We start from the raw sequence: 15,799 nt of genomic DNA on the forward strand, positions 1-15,799 counted from the left end.
CATAGGCTGTCAGTGTGCTAACCAGCGGACACGATGTAAACACCCTGGAAATAAATAAAAGGAATGCCAACTAATCGACAGAGTTGTGCCAGTGTGCAGATATGTTATCTGGTAATGCACACCCAGTGGTCAAAATAAGGCCAAAAACGCTTACTTCAGTTTTTATGTTGATGTTTACCTGGCCAAACGATTGCATCTTGACCTACGGGTTACAAACACCTTATCAATAAGACGTAGTGGGTCGAAAGTGGACTTTCTTCACAATGTACAATGTAAACTAACCATGCCTTGGTCAACATGTCGCGCAACACTTCAACCTCAAGAGGCCAGCGCTGGGACTTTTTTTGTGGAGCTTTCCGTCGGGCCTCCTTAGGGCTGGAGAGGTCAGATATCACCAAGTCCCGTCTGCTGCCCCCCCCCCCCCCCTCCCATCATGCTAGTTAGCATGCGTCGCTAACACCCTCTGGCTACGTGCTGTTTGTCCCTCGCAGTATCGCCCGCCTTGTGCCTCTCTGCTGGAGTCGCAGCTTTGCTTAGTAAAACCTTTTTATAATTTTACTGTTTTTTCCTTCCTTTTTTTTTTCTTTCGTGTACATTTGATGTTTTCTATTTTATTATTCTGAACGGTTCACTGGCATGTGTCTTAGTCTTGGCATGGAGAGGCGAAAGGAGGCTGCCCATCACTTAATCACGCAAACACACAAATACCTTTAGCTTCCAGCCATTATCAATTTTTTTCATTCATCTGTTGGTTCCCAAACCTTTCTTTTCCTTTCATTATGGTGTGTTTCTGTATGTCCTGACAACCGCGAAATTAAATATTTCGTTTTTTTTGTCACTATAAGCAAAAAACAAGTTCTCTATCTGTTAATTATAATGTATTATAACTGAAATCACATGCCATGCATTCTGTACAGTGACTACACATGTAGTCCACCTCACCTTTCAGCTCATTAGTGCCACCTGCGGTCTAGGAGAGCTAACTGCGGCCACACAGGCCGTCTCACTAGTTTGGCAAGCTCAATCGTAGATTGCGCGTTGGTCTGGGGAAGCTGCTGTCATTTTCTTCAGCACAAGAGGCGTGATCAACGGGCTTTAACTTACTTTAACGTGATTTAAGTTACTCTGTACGCGATTGGCTGCTTGCCGTTGCTTCCCTGTCGTCATTGTGTTAAACCAGCCAATAAAGCGCCAAGGGGAAACGCCAGCTTGGTGATTGGCTCCCGCGAAAACGTATCGGAAGCAGAAAGAAATGTATGGCTCTTCTCCAGACCCTTGTGCAGTACGACCTCAAATCGCCGGCAGAATGGGCGGGGCTACCCAGTCTACCGTCTCACCGTTTCGCCAAAAACTCACTTCTCTTTTTTTTTTTTTTTTTTGGTGAAGATCCTCGGTCCAAAAAAACACATTAATCTTTTTAAGTGTCTTGGCTTGAGTTTTAATCTTTTAGATGGGGAGACAAAGAAGAAACGATAACTATGTAGTTTAAAGACAATATGAAAAACAATCAGGTGTGTCTCTGTGGACTGTAGACTGATTAACAACTGTGGTTTATGAGACGAGAGATGAAATAAACCAAATACACACAAACACAATACTTTTTTCTTGTCATGTTTACATTCACTTTGAAAGGATGAATGCGTGAGTGCTGTGTAAAACGTAAACGCCACCGTTTTGTAGGGATCTCAAAGTTGCTGCTGACGGTAGAATTTAAGAGCTATCATTTCAGTTGAGTTTATTAGAACGTCAGCTATAAGCGATTGAAATGCTCTGTGAGAATATCTGTTCCTCTTGCGCCTGCTTCTTTCTGTATGAGCCAATATTCACCTCTCTCCGCTCGTTTCATTCTAACCAATCATGGCATTTCTTCCCCAATTGGTTCTTGGAATCCATCTTGCCTGCCAATCACCGGTGTGTGACTGCAACAATTATCAATGGCAGAGAAAAGGAGCAGAGAGGAAGGGGACTTTTGGGGGGTTATATTCAAAATCTTGCCCTCTTATGACCTCAACAACTCTCAAATCGTGCATACAGCACAATTTCTTGGCTTAAATATTTGATCCTCAATGAGTTACATTTAATGTAGAAAGCTCTTCCAAACTGATTTAAATACTTTTAACTCATGCATTCATACAGTTTGTTGGGCCAGTGTAGTGTTCATAGGCCTGCATAATAAATTACTTTAAAAATAAATATATATTAATTCCAGGCTTTAAATGAACCAACTGTTTGTGAAATCATGGGGGCAAACCTTACCTGAAATCACTAAATTAATCTGAAAAACGCGCAAATGCTAAACTAGCATCGGATAAATCAATATGATTCACCTACTTCTCCAGATTAAGGAGCCACTCATCATTATTCTTCAAATCCGTTGAGATTAAAAATATACATTTCTGTGGATCGAAAGTAATTGCTCCACAGCTGTAACGGCAGCCGTGGTCTAGTGCTCGCTTCTTAAGAGTAGCCAGTAGCCACTAATAGTACGTTAACCTGCAGTCGTTCAGTTAACAGGTGTACGATTTGTCACTCACTGACCATTATACCGGTCCCATTAACTCTGTGTTGTCCCTTATCCCCCTTGTCTTGAAGTGAGTCATGTGGTGGTCTGAAAGGGCCCATTGGGGCTGTAATGCTTTACTTTGCTGGGTTTTCTCCACATTCCCCCCCGCTAAGAACAAGTTCAGCCCCAGGTCTGAAATAGATTCTGGAGCCACTCCAGTCCTCATCGATTCGCTGGTTTATTCGCTACAAAGTCCTTCTTAAAATGTGCTGAAAAACAGTCTATTGAACTTGACGCCCTCGACAGAACGAAACAGTGTTTGTTCCTGTTCTCCTATTGTAAAAAATAAAGTAGTCCGGGGTCGTGATAAGTTGCTGTATATTTGGACCAAATTGTGAATACTGGAGGTTTATATCTAAACACAGGTTAAGGTCAAAAGGTCACACACTGACCACTGGGAACAGCAGGTGAATCATTGCTTTGCCACTACTCCTGTTTTACACACACACACACACACACACACACACACACACACACACACACACACACACACACACCGTGCGACATTCCTTCACAGCACAGAACCTAGCCGAGCGCACATCCTGAGGAAACAACAGTCACTTCCTGTGCGAAGAAGCCAAGCGCTGAGAGGCAGCTACCGCCACCACCACGACCAGTACTGCTGCCTACGGTGATAAGCGCCTCTAGCCACCGCCCCCCCCCCCCCCCCCCCCCCCCCCCCCCGCACCACTACTGGGCGCCTCGCAGCCTTGGGACACTTCACATCCACCCAGCCCAGAGTGCACCGGGACCCCTCCGCCCACGCCACGCCACTAGCCAGCCCCCCCGCGGAGTCAGACGGTGCGCACCCATCCACCCATCCCCTCCACCCCAGGCTGGCAGAGCAGCCCGTGGAAGGCCATCCGACCACCCCTTCATCCAGGATGGGACCCCTCTTACTGCTCTTCTCCTGCTGTAAGAGACCCCCCGTGTGCGCGGAGCTCGTCTTGGATACTCTCTTGGGTTTGGCGGATCGGTCATTAACCTGTTTCTATCCCCCCCCCCCCCCCCCGCTCTCTCTCTCCCCCCCCCCCCTGGCGCCGCTGGTCCATGGGTGTCCATCGCGTTCAGGGACCCTGGTGGGAGCTCAGACCCGTGAGTATGCCGTGATGTAGTCTTCACTGTCTTTAAGGACTGCTTATGGAAAAGATGAGAGGATTTAGAAAACACGCTATCGCGAAAAATTGGCCAATGACACCAAAACCTTCGCCGAACGATACTCTCTGTAGCTTTGCTTTGGTTGCTAAATTAATGTTCCCCAAGGGGTATAATCTTGTACGTGCTTTTCTGACATTCTTAGTCATACCTGTTGTCGAACATTTGTTCCATCTGGGATGTGGATTCAGAATCCAGGCGTCTTATCAGTGTTGTTGTGTGCTGGCGGGGGGGCTGGCACCATGAAGGAAATATGCTGCAAGGTTTTGGGAACCGTCCTGTCGGAGGTGTCCCACGCCTCGCTCTCATGGGGAACTTTGTCCTGGAGCGGGAGGTTCGGAATTGGGCAAGGGCTGTGGAAAAACAGGAGTAACAGTCGACGCAGAAACAGGAGTACTGTCACTGCTGCCATGGCGATCGCTCGCTTCGTTCTTCACGTCTCAGTAGAGGAGAGAGGCTTCTGCTTTGAGCGGGGTTTATACTATACTGTGATTCAGTCGGTTTGGGACGGACCTGATTCACCCGAGACAGTAAAAAAAATTAATTAATAACTGAAAACAGTTATTAATTAATGTCATTATTAATTGATTCATTTTTCATAAAAAAAAAATTCCCCGTTATTTATCCTAGAAACCCCCCAAAAAGTCGTTTGTCACTGTGTCCTTTGGCAAACCTTCGTTGTTGCGTCAAGCTTTCATGGAGGAGTGGGGTGGGGGGTGAGGGTGAGGGCCCCATCACAGACAGACAGACAGACAGACAGGTTGGGGACCACGCCGATAACCTGGGTTAGGACCCCATCACAGACAGACAGACAGACAGACAGGTTGGGGACCACAGCACTAATCTGGGTTAGGACCCCATCACAGACAGACAGACAGACAGGTTGGGGACCACGCCACTAATCTGGGCTATGGCTCCATCACAGACAGACAGACAGACAGACAGACAGGTTGGGGACCACGCCTCTAACCCCCACCCTGTCCGGACGTGGTGTGTTCCTCATCAGCGTCGTTCCCCGACTACCAGTCTGGGCGGGGTGGCTAAGCGTCTGGGTGGGGTGCCAGTGCTGCCAGAGACGGTTTTCTCATAAATAACCCCAGGCCCCGAGAGAACCTTGTTTGTTCTATAAAGTGCCTTTCCCTTGCTTCTGCTTTCCTTTTCCTTCCACTTGTCCGGCGGCCGGCTTGTGTATTAGGAGCTCTCCGGGGAATAACACCACCCACACACACACACCCCACCCCTTCCCATCGGGCTTCTGAGGCATGCCGACGCTCTCTCCAGCGCTGGGGGCCACCGGGGGGTGTAGAGAGGGCTGGAGGGTGTAGAGAGGGCTGGAGGGTGTAGAGAGGGCTGGAGGGTGTAGAGATGGCTGGAGGGTGTAGGCGGCCGTTGGGGGGTGTAGGCGGCGGTGGGGCATGTCGTCAGACCTGGGGAGTTTAGTCAGGCCTAGGGGGGTGTAGGCAGAGCTGAGGGCTGTCAGTAGGCAGGCCTTGGGGGGTCTAGGCGGAGCAGGGACGGCGTGACATTGATGCAGAGATACAGTGTCCCCTGCCTGCTTGTTTGAGTTCTCCCACGCTCGGCCCCACCGTGTCTCAGTTCCCTATCTGCATTCCCTTGCGTGTGTTCCTGATCTCGTAGGAAGATGAAGGAATGTGCGCTTTCAGACGAGTTTATCTTATGGAACGCATACCAGTATAAGATGTGGAAAGACATCATTCCAAATCTACGTAGGAGGATTTGGGCCACTTGTGAATTAGTTTTGAGCTCTGAGTTTAACGTCAGAATTCTGAGATTAAAGTCAGACCTCTAAAACAATAATCACTTATGTGTACTTTTTGAGATCTGAGTGTAAGGTCATAGCTTCAAAAAAATATCACATGTCGCGCTAATCCTGTTTCGTACAAATCTGTTCCTCATTTTTCCTTTCTAGTTTTAGTTTCTATTCCTGTTTACCGTGGCAGCCGGAAACACACTCTGACAGACTAGGATTCTCACCGGCAGTCTCTCTCTCTGCATATTAATATCCATCATGAACTCAGCTCTGACTGCTCAGAACATAGAAGCAGCACGGCCCAACGCTTGGTACAGATGTCAATCAGCCAGAGGGTTGAGGGTTCAACTCCTTCTGTGTGTCCTTAATGGGAATATTTACCCCAAAGGAAAAGTCTATTAGGTTGGCTGATCCCACTTCCCACCTCCCTGAGCCAGTAGTTGATTGGTGCGCAATGATATTCATGGGGGAACACAGAGCTTCAGTATAGACGGATTGGGGAATCAGGTAGTCGTAGCATGATGGAGGATGTTCCACTTTGGTATGTGTTGTCAATACCACATTAGCCAGTGGTGTAGCAGCCTCAAATCAAAAATATGTTCCCGGTCATTGGTTAGTTTGATCCATCTCGATCTATCTTCAGGTCTATCAAGCAGGAGTTTGGATAGCATTAGATATTATAGCCAGCTTTCTAGACAAGCAGTATATACACATTTTGCTTCTTACACCTTGTGAATCCATCCAATATATCTGTTTTGATTTGTGATTTTTTGATCAATGAACTGCCTTGTTATTTGACACATTTATTACATTATTATGGCCATAATTTCTTACATATATACTGTATATAAATAATAAGAAATGTCATTTAGAAAGTCACATTCTCAAAGTGGATGGACTCACAGGATTATTGGCAAAAAGCATTTGACCCCTTTTTTCTCTAAATTGGGAACTTATTTCAGTCACAGTGATAAAAAGGCATAGATAACTATGTTGTTGATGATCTAATAACATCATATATCTGTCAAGGACTCAGAGGATTATTCCCAGAGAGAAATCGGAGAAAACCTTGATTTGATCTCCCTGACAAACAGACTAACGGCGCCTCATATCTCTTTGACCTGCCCCTGTCGCTCCAGCTTTGTTCAAGTTAAGAAGCGTGACGCTGACCATCGAGCCGGCCACCGACCTCCTGCGAGACGCCAACGCCACACTGTGGTGCCGGGCGGGCGTCAGCTCCTCGGGAACCCTGACGCACGTCCCCGTTTACACCTTCTACAAGGACAGCACCAAGGTCTTCACCAAGAAGAGCGCCAGCTCGGAGCTGGCCTATCCGCTGCTGCACGTCCGCTACTCCAACACGGGGAAGTACAAGTGCCGGGTGGAGATCGACGGACAGGGGGAGAACAGCGACACCAGCAAGCTCACGGTAACAGGTAGGGGGGGCTTTTTTTTAAATAATTATACAGTGTTAAAATAGAGTAGTTACTGAAATAGTTTCAACATGTTTTTTTTCAAAGAATTCAAAAGAATAGAGGAATGTAAACACAAATGAGAAATGCAAACATCCAAATGTTTATCTACAAATAAATATATATCTATATCTATGAATATATATCTTATAATTATGCAAATGAAAAATAATTACTAGTAGTTAGCGCTACAAAGTATTTTATTGGGTAGTCAAAAGAGCAAGTTAAAAGATAAAATAATACAAACAGCCATAACCGGCGCCCGGCTTCATGGGAGCGCTTCGCCTGTCTTCCTCAGAGGCGTTGCGGTGTTCTGGCTCGCTTCCAGGTGTGTTGCGATAAGGTTGTTGCACACACGATGGCGGCAAATTGATGAACCTTGGCGGCCATTGTTTGTTTTAAAAATGGCCCATTGGTTATTCAGAGTCCGAGTGATTCTGGTGCCAATTATCGGGCACGCCTGCACGTCTGCTAAGGAGCCGTTACACAGGCCAGCAGCGCTCCACTCGCTTTGGGCCCGCGGGATGTTCCCCGTCAGTCCCTGTTTATCGCGTTAATAAGAGGAGGCAAACTGAAAGAGGCAGTGTTCTGCTTAAGGACTACACAGTGCCGCTACTATGGTCTCCTCATCTGGGGGGGGGGGGGGGGGAATAAAACGAGTTTAGTCATTGACATGCATGAAGTGCAAACGCAGGTGATTAAGCAATAGGCAGGGATTAGTGGGGCAGCCTGTGGCCCAGGAGGTGGAGCGGGTTGACTTGTACCCGGGAGGTTGCTAGTTCGAGTGCCACGGTGGCCCTGAGCAAGACACCGAACCGTTAAGCGCTGTCGACTAGCCGCCTGTCGCCTTGCATGGCTGACGCCGCCGTCGGAGCGTCAATGCGTGCATGAACGGATGAATGGTCACTGGTTGGAAAGGCACTGTATAAATGCAATCCATTTATCGTTGGATTGGTGCGTCTTGCTTCTGGATGCCTGCAGATGGCCTAGCATCAGACTCCGGGGATCAAAACCCAGAACCCGTTGTGTTTCTCACCACCCCCCCCCCCCCCCCCCCCCCCCCCCCCCTCCAGGCGTCTCGGTGCCACTCCTCCAGCTGAGCAGGTCGTCGCTGAGCGAGGGCGAGGAGCTGACGGCGAGCTGCAGCGCGCCGGACGAGACGGGCGCCTTCTTCTTCTACTTCTACGTGGACGGCCGGGAGATGCAGGACCAACTCGCCCGGTCCAACCGGGCGGACGCCCAGCTGCGCTTCAACGGTGGCGGCGTGCGCCGGGTCCACTGCGAGTACACCGTGATGCTCCCGCCCGGATCCACCAAGTCCAACAAGAGCAACACCGTCACGGTCTCCGTCAGGGGTAGGTCTCTGTCAGGGGGAGGTCTCTGTCAGGGGGAGGTCTCTGTCAGGGGTAGGTCTCTGTCTCTGTCAGGGGTAGGTCTCTGTCTCTGTCAGGGGGAGGTCTCTGTCTCCGTCAGGGGGAGGTCTCTGTCTCCGTCAGGGGTAGGTCTCTGTCTCTGTCAGGGGGAGGTCTCTGTCTCTGTCAGGGGGAGGTCTCTGTCAGGGGGAGGTCTCTGTCTCTGTCAGGGGGAGGTCTCTGTCAGGGGGAGGTCTCTGTCTCTGTCAGGGGGAGGTCTCTGTCAGGGGGAGGTCTCTGTCAGGGGTAGGTCTCTGTCTCTGTCAGGGGGAGGTCTCTGTCTCTGTCAGGGGGAGGTCTCTGTCAGGGGGAGGTCTCTGTCAGGGGTAGGTCTCTGTCTCCAGGGGTAGGTCTCTGTCAGGGGTAGGTCTCTGTCTCCAGGGGTAGGTCTCTGTCTCCAGGGGTAGGTCTCTGTCTCCAGGGGTAGGTCTCTGTCAGGGGTAGGTCTCTGTCGGGGGTAGGTCTCTGTCGGGGGTAGGTCTCTGTCTCTGTCAGGGGTAGGTCTCTGTCAGGGGTAGGTCTCTGTCTCTGTCAGGGGTAGATCTCTGTCGGGGGTAGGTCTCTGTCTCTGTCGGGGGTAGGTCTCTGTCTCTGTCGGGGGTAGGTCTCTGTCAGGGGTAGGTCTCTGTCTCTGTCAGGGGTAGGTCTCTGTCAGGGGGAGGTCTCTGTCAGGGGTAGGTCTCTGTCTCCAGGGGTAGGTCTCTGTCAGGGGTAGGTCTCTGTCTCCAGGGGTAGGTCTCTGTCAGGGGTAGGTCTCTGTCAGGGGGAGGTCTCTGTCAGGGGGAGGTCTCTGTCTCCGTCAGGGGTAGGTCTCTGTCTCCAGAGTTAGGTCTCTGTCAGGGGTAGGTCTCTGTCTCCGTCAGGGGTAGGTCTCTGTCAGGGGTAGGTCTCTGTCTCCAGGGGTAGGTCTCTGTCAGGGGTAGGTCTCTGTCTCCAGGGGTAGGTCTCTGTCTCCAGGGGTAGGTCTCTGTCTCCAGGGGTAGGTCTCTGTCTCCAGGGGTAGGTCTCTGTCGGGGGTAGGTCTCTGTCAGGGGTAGGTCTCTGTCAGGGGTAGGTCTCTGTCTCTGTCGGGGGTAGGTCTCTGTCTCTGTCGGGGGTAGGTCTCTGTCTCTGTCAGGGGTAGGTCTCTGTCGGGGGTAGGTCTCTGTCTCTGTCGGGGGTAGGTCTCTGTCAGGGGTAGGTCTCTGTCTCAGGGGTAGGTCTCTGTCAGGGGTAGGTCTCTGTCTCCAGGGGTAGGTCTCTGTCTCTGTCAGGGGGAGGTCTCTGTCAGGGGTAGGTCTCTGTCAGGGGTAGGTCTCTGTCTCTGTCATTAACTACATCACAGTGTAGCGTGAGATGGCAGTTATTGTGTCTATGCTTTATTCTGACCCCCAGTACCTCAGTGGTCCACTATGTATTGCTAATACAAGTTATGAAGGCTTCTCCACATAATGGACAACACCATATAAGGTTTAATGAAGTTGTAGATAAGTCAGACACTACAAACATGGCCTCTTTGCCCTTTACGCCCCAAGCCAAGACAGAACGAAGGTTTACCCTTGGTAAATTAAAACATGTCGGCGTGGCTTATTTACAATTCCGCCCACTTCCAATATAAACTGAATTCTCACCTGTGTTCAATAGATTCTTCACGAACCACCTCCATAACGCAAGCTTGTTGACCTTGTGTCTCTGACCAACCGGGTGTTGACCATTTACCACTCTCTGAGTGCTAAGCTAGCTCGAAAAGACGACCCCACCGAAGATTAAAATAGTTTCTGACCATGTGTTGTTGTTGATGTGGTTTTAAATACACGTCCGCACAATGCATCACAGGTTGAATCAATACCGCCGAGTTTGTCTTGGCTTTGACCGAGGAGGATTTGATCAGTGTATCTTTGTCACTTATTTGTTTTTATCGTACTCAAGGTACTTAAATGGGGTTATGTTTGGCCAGGATTTATGTAGCTGTGGTTAATAAAGTCATGGTTAATAAAGGTGAATTAAAGGAGATTGAGCTTATATCAGCATGGCACGTAATCCTGTAATACCTCTGTGCTCAAGGGGTCTAGCCGCACTGGTCTAGACTGGAGTGTCATCAGTCCTTAAGTCACAACCCTGAAATAAATCAATGCATTTACCAATATCGCAGAAATCAGCAATACCGTCACGTACTGTTAAAGACATGGAGGGGACAAACGGCTGCCACGAATGGGGCTGAACTCATTTAAATAGTAAGCCATTAATACCTGAATTAACATCGAGATATTAATTGATTAACAGGCTTCTTTCTATGGTCTACTTGAGGTTTGGCACATGCTCTGAGACCCACTCAGAATTCCCTCCAGTGTAGAATCACTGCCCTGGTATACTCTGTAGAGTTATGTTTGAATGTTTTGCCAGTATGTATGTCTGTAGTTCTTTCTTGCCCTCTTGGGGGGGCTAGGGTCAGAGGGATCGTGAATATATGGCCCGTTAGCCCCTTTGAGACTGCACCCCTGATGAAGGGATATACAAATACAATTGAATACAATTGTAGAGATTTAACACCAATCAATAAGACAATCAACACACAGCCTAATTTCCACATGAACATTGCAAACATCAATCCAAAATATTTTCCTCCCCATTCCTCAACCTAGACCCTGCACAGCCACCCCCACCCCACCTACGCACTTATTGTATGTTGTACGTCCTGACACTTAATGTACGCACTTATCGTGTGTCGTACTTAGTGATATTACTTGGTTGTCTAGCATCTCATCCTAGCTCACTTTGTTGTGTGCACGGAATGGGTTAACCTAGCGATTTCGGCGCTTAGTTCTATGAACAACTGTACTGCACTGACAGCGATATATTTTTTCACCTTCTTCTGACAAACGTACTTATTTTAAGTCGCTCTGGATTAAAGCGTCTGCTGAATGCCCTGTATGTAGCTGTAAATGTAGCCGGACAAAGACCTCTCTGACTCCTGGCTCCGTCTCGGTCCACAGAGCTGTCCTTCAGGCCCGTGCTGGAGATCCGCCCGGTGGCGGAGGTCTTTGAGGGGGACCAGCTGAGCGTCTCCTGCAGGCCAGAGGGAAACTCCAACATCCCGGGTGGCCTCTTTCTGCTCCTCACCCACGGCACCCAGCTGCTCGGCAGCGGAGTCGACCACGTCAACAGCAGCATCACCGCGAAGGAATCCGGGGAGATAGAGTGCAGCTTCAAAGTGGGGCACGTTCCGAAGAAGGCTACCAAGAACATTTCTGTGACCGGTGAGTGACTGTTTTCAACGTCTGTCTGTCTGTCTGTCTGTCTGTCTGTCTGTCTGTCTGTCTGTCTGTCTGTCTGTCTGTCTGTCTGTCTGTCTGTCTGTCTGTCTGTCTGTCTGTCTGTCTGTCTGTCTGTCTGTCTGTCTGTCTGTCTGTCTGTCTGTCTGTCTGTCTGTCTGTCTGTCTGTCTGTCTGTCTGTCTGTCTGTCTGTCTGTCTGTCTGTCTGTCTGTCTGTCTGTCTGTCTGTCTGTCTGTCTGTCTGTCTGTCTGTCTGTCTGTCTGTCTGTCTGTCTGTCTGTCTGTCTGTCTGTCTGTCTGTCTGTCTGTCTGTCTGTCTGTCTGTCTGTCTGTCTGTCTGTCTGTCTGTCTGTCTGTCTGTCTGTCTGTCTGTCTGTCTGTCTGTCTGTCTGTCTGTCTGTCTGTCTGTCTGTCTGTCTGTCTGTCTGTCTGTCTGTCTGTCTGTCTGTCTGTCTGTCTGTCTGTCTGTCTGTCTGTCTGTCTGTCTGTCTGTCTGTCTGTCTGTCTGTCTGTCTGTCTGTCTGTCTGTCTGTCTGTCTGTCTGTCTGTCTGTCTGTCTGTCTGTCTGTCTGTCTGTCTGTCTGTCTGTCTGTCTGTCTGTCTGTCTGTCTGTCTGTCTGTCTGTCTGTCTGTCTGTCTGTCTGTCTGTCTGTCTGTCTGTCTGTCTGTCTGTCTGTCTGTCTGTCTGTCTGTCTGTCTGTCTGTCTGTCTGTCTGTCTGTCTGTCTGTCTGTCTGTCTGTCTGTCTGTCTGTCTGTCTGTCTGTCTGTCTGTCTGTCTGTCTGTCTGTCTGTCTGTCTGTCTGTCTGTCTGTCTGTCTGTCTGTCTGTCTGTCTGTCTGTCTGTCTGTCTGTCTGTCTGTCTGTCTGTCTGTCTGTCTGTCTGTCTGTCTGTCTGTCTGTCTGTCTGTCTGTCTGTCTGTCTGTCTGTCTGTCTGTCTGTCTGTCTGTCTGTCTGTCTGTCTGTCTGTCATAACCATGTGTTTCACAGCAAGTGTCCTTGTCATGTACAATGAAAATGTAAGAGCTTTTCATATCACCCCCCCATCCTTCTTACTGAGGGCTATGTCCCAGACCTGTTCATATCTCCTCTAATTCCCACTCATTGGTATGTTCCAGAGCTCTTCATATCACCCCCCTCATTCCCCTCATTGGTATGTCCCAGAGCTGTTCATTTCACCCCCCTCATTCCCACTCATTGGTATGTCCCAGAGCTGTTCATTTCACCCCCCTCATTCCACTCATTGGTATGTTCCAGAGCTGTTAATTTCACCCCCCTCATTCCCACTCATTGGTATGTCCCAGAGCTGTTCACTTCACCCCCCTAATTCCCACTCATTGGTATGTCCCAGAGCTGTTCACCCCCCTCATTCCCACTGATTGGTATGTCCCAGAGCTGTTAATTTCACCCCCTCATTCCCACTCATTGGTATGTCCCAGAGCTGTTCACCTCACCCCCCTCATTCCCACTCATTGGTATGTCCCAGAGCTGTTCACTTCACCCCCCTCATTCCCACTCATTGGTATGTCCCAGAGCTGTTCACTTCACCCCCTCATTCCCACTCATTGGTATGTCCCAGAGCTGTTCATTTCAACCCCCTCATTCCCACTCATTGGTATGTCCCAGAGCTGTTCACTTCACCCCCCCTCATTCCCACTCATTGGTATGTCCCAGAGCTGTTCACTTCACCCCCCTCATTCCCACTCATTGGTATGTCCCAGAGCTGTTCTCGGTGCCCAGGCTGAGCGTGTCCCTCGCCGAGGTCTTCGAGGGGGACCGGATGGTGCTGACCTGCAGCAGCGCGGTGCTGGTGGCCAGGAGGCTGTCCTCCGAGGACATCTCCTACGCCCTGGACTCAAAGGGCCCGCCGGCCACGGAGCTGGGCGCCGGGCGCTTCTCGTCAAGGCCCCGCCCTACCACCTCAGCTACACCTGCACCGCCGCGGCCAGGGGCATCACCAAGCACAGCCCGGCGCTGCTGGTCCGGCCCAAGGGTGGGTGCTGCTGCGGCTCGGTCGACGCCGGTGCAACGGGGCGGTGGGGGTTGGGAGGGGGTCAGGATGGGAGATTCAGCCAATCGAATGAAGGCAGTGACGTGAAGCTGGGATCGGGATGACCTTCGGAGATTTAGTTTATTCAACAGTTTGAGAGAGAGAGAGAGAGAGAGGGAGAGAGAGGGGGAGAGAGAGAGAGAGAGAGAGAGAGAGAGAGAGAGAGAGAGAGAGAGGGAGAGGGAGTTTCTTAATCATTTCCTGATAAAAGCCTCAGGGCAAAATAATCAAATTATAAAATGACTAAGACCCAGCTCGGCTGGGTCTTAGTCATTTTATGATTAGATTATTTTGCTAAATGACTAAGACGTGACGGGAGGGGTTGGGGGTGAGTCCGCTAATCAGATACAAAGAGAGAGCCACTGGCCGGCCTGTCAATTTTACTTAGTAAGGTTGTGATTAAATTAATAACATTATTGATATCACCATCAATCAGCACAGAGATGCCTTGATATTCTAGGCTACAAATTGAATGTCCTCAATTGCGACTTAAAAGACCGAAAGTGCCTTGCTTCGTGGCAAAATCCATAACGTCACGTGTTCATCCCTCCTTCCCTTCCCTCCTCCCCCTCCTTCCCTTCCCTCCTTTCGCCTCGTCCGAACACAGTGTCTGTGGTCCGACCCAGTATCTCCGTGGTGGGGCGAGTCGTTCTGGGCCGTCCCTTCCAGATCCGCTGTCGGTCGGAGGGGGGCAGCTTGCCATCAACTACACCCTGTTCAGGAAGTACGACCCCCTGAACGTGACCACGGTCAGCACGCTCCACCAGGAAGCCCTGTTCACCGCCACCATCCAGGAGTCCGATGACATCAAACTCTACATGTGTGAGGCGGCCAACAAACCAACAACGAAGGGGAGCTCAGCCCACGACTCAACGCCAGCGTCATAGGTAGGGGGTGGGTCATAATATCGATGCAGCGATATATCGTCGCCCTTCTTCGTGCGACTCGAGAATCGATAGACTGCCGCCGAATATCTCTTTTTTTTAAGGTGAGTAACTGAAAACTCAGTTTGGACCCTGAATAACTAAATCATTGCAGAACCTGTATCGTGATATTGGGTGACTGCACGGGTGGGAGAAAATATCCATAAGGCGATATATTGTCGCCCTCCTTCGTGTTCTCTGACGCTTCAACTACTTCAGATTTCGTAACTTGGTCAATTCCAAACCGTTAACCTTCATTCAAACGTTTATAAAATCAACACACTTCTATCTTCAATTAAATCCAAAACAAAATTTCGACATCATTTATACTTTTTTCAGAATCAGTTTCTTTTCATACGGGCTTTGTATATATTTTTTATTTAATTTATTCATTTTAAAGATGAGTAACTTAAAAAACTCAGTTTGGACTATGAATAAAGACAGAAATCCAGAACTTTACCTTTCATGGTCATTTTGTGTTCAAGGTCAGGTTAGACATATATTGTTTCGTTACAGGATTATCTCACGATATAATGATTATCGCAGAATCGCTGTATGTTAATATTGTCGTGGGCCATGTATTGCGTATCGTATCGTATTGTGCGGTACCCTTTGATTCCCACCCCTAATCATAGGTGACTGCAAGGTGTAAAGCAGGGAGAGGGGGGGTCAAAGAGACGGCTTTTACTTGTATTTTAGATTTTTGTATTATTTTGTGTCACATACATCTGCACATCCCTGCTGTCGTTAAAGTAGAAGGCTGAACACGCACGCACGCGCACGCGCACGCACATACGCACACACAGCCTACTACTGAATTTATTTAATAAATAACACAAACGGGACGTAATGGGTTCAGAAAACGACTGGCAGTTGCGGTAGGACGCTTACAAGCTTAAAACCTTAGCTTAAAAAAAAAAACAGCTTCCCTGTCTAAACGATGCCCCCCCCCTGTCCCGCCCCAGTCCCCCTGTCCAACGCCACCCTGATGGCCCTGCCCACGCCCTGGGACGTCTCCGAGGGCAACGAGCTCATCCTGATCTGCGCGGTGACGGGCACGCCCCCGGTCACCTTCAAGTGGTACCGCGGGGACGGCGGCGCCCAGCTGCTGTTCGCCGGGACCGCCAACGGGCGCAGCATGGCGCACCGGATCCACGCCGTGAGCCGCGACCACAGCGGCTCGTACTACTGCGAGGCCGTGA

At 49.6% G+C, this 15,799-nt stretch overlaps 1 protein-coding gene across 1 annotated transcript in view; it reads left to right on the forward strand.

Moving 5' to 3' along the window:
* The first annotated feature begins 3,237 nt into the window (after window positions 1–3,237).
* Window positions 3,238–15,799, forward strand: part of pecam1b (platelet and endothelial cell adhesion molecule 1b) — a 12,709-nt gene continuing 147 nt past the window's right edge. Inside the window, 10 exon segments of the mRNA XM_060047410.1 lie at window positions 3,238–3,478; window positions 3,635–3,658; window positions 6,629–6,925; window positions 8,035–8,316; window positions 11,346–11,609; window positions 13,346–13,550; window positions 13,553–13,617; window positions 14,282–14,374; window positions 14,377–14,556; window positions 15,563–15,795. Coding sequence (XP_059903393.1) covers window positions 3,448–3,478; window positions 3,635–3,658; window positions 6,629–6,925; window positions 8,035–8,316; window positions 11,346–11,609; window positions 13,346–13,550; window positions 13,553–13,617; window positions 14,282–14,374; window positions 14,377–14,556; window positions 15,563–15,795 — 1,674 coding nt within the window. The 5' untranslated portion in view covers window positions 3,238–3,447.

The sequence above is a fragment of the Gadus macrocephalus genome, chromosome 3 (assembly GCF_031168955.1).
Source record: "Gadus macrocephalus chromosome 3, ASM3116895v1".
Classification (NCBI taxonomy): domain Eukaryota; kingdom Metazoa; phylum Chordata; class Actinopteri; order Gadiformes; family Gadidae; genus Gadus; species Gadus macrocephalus.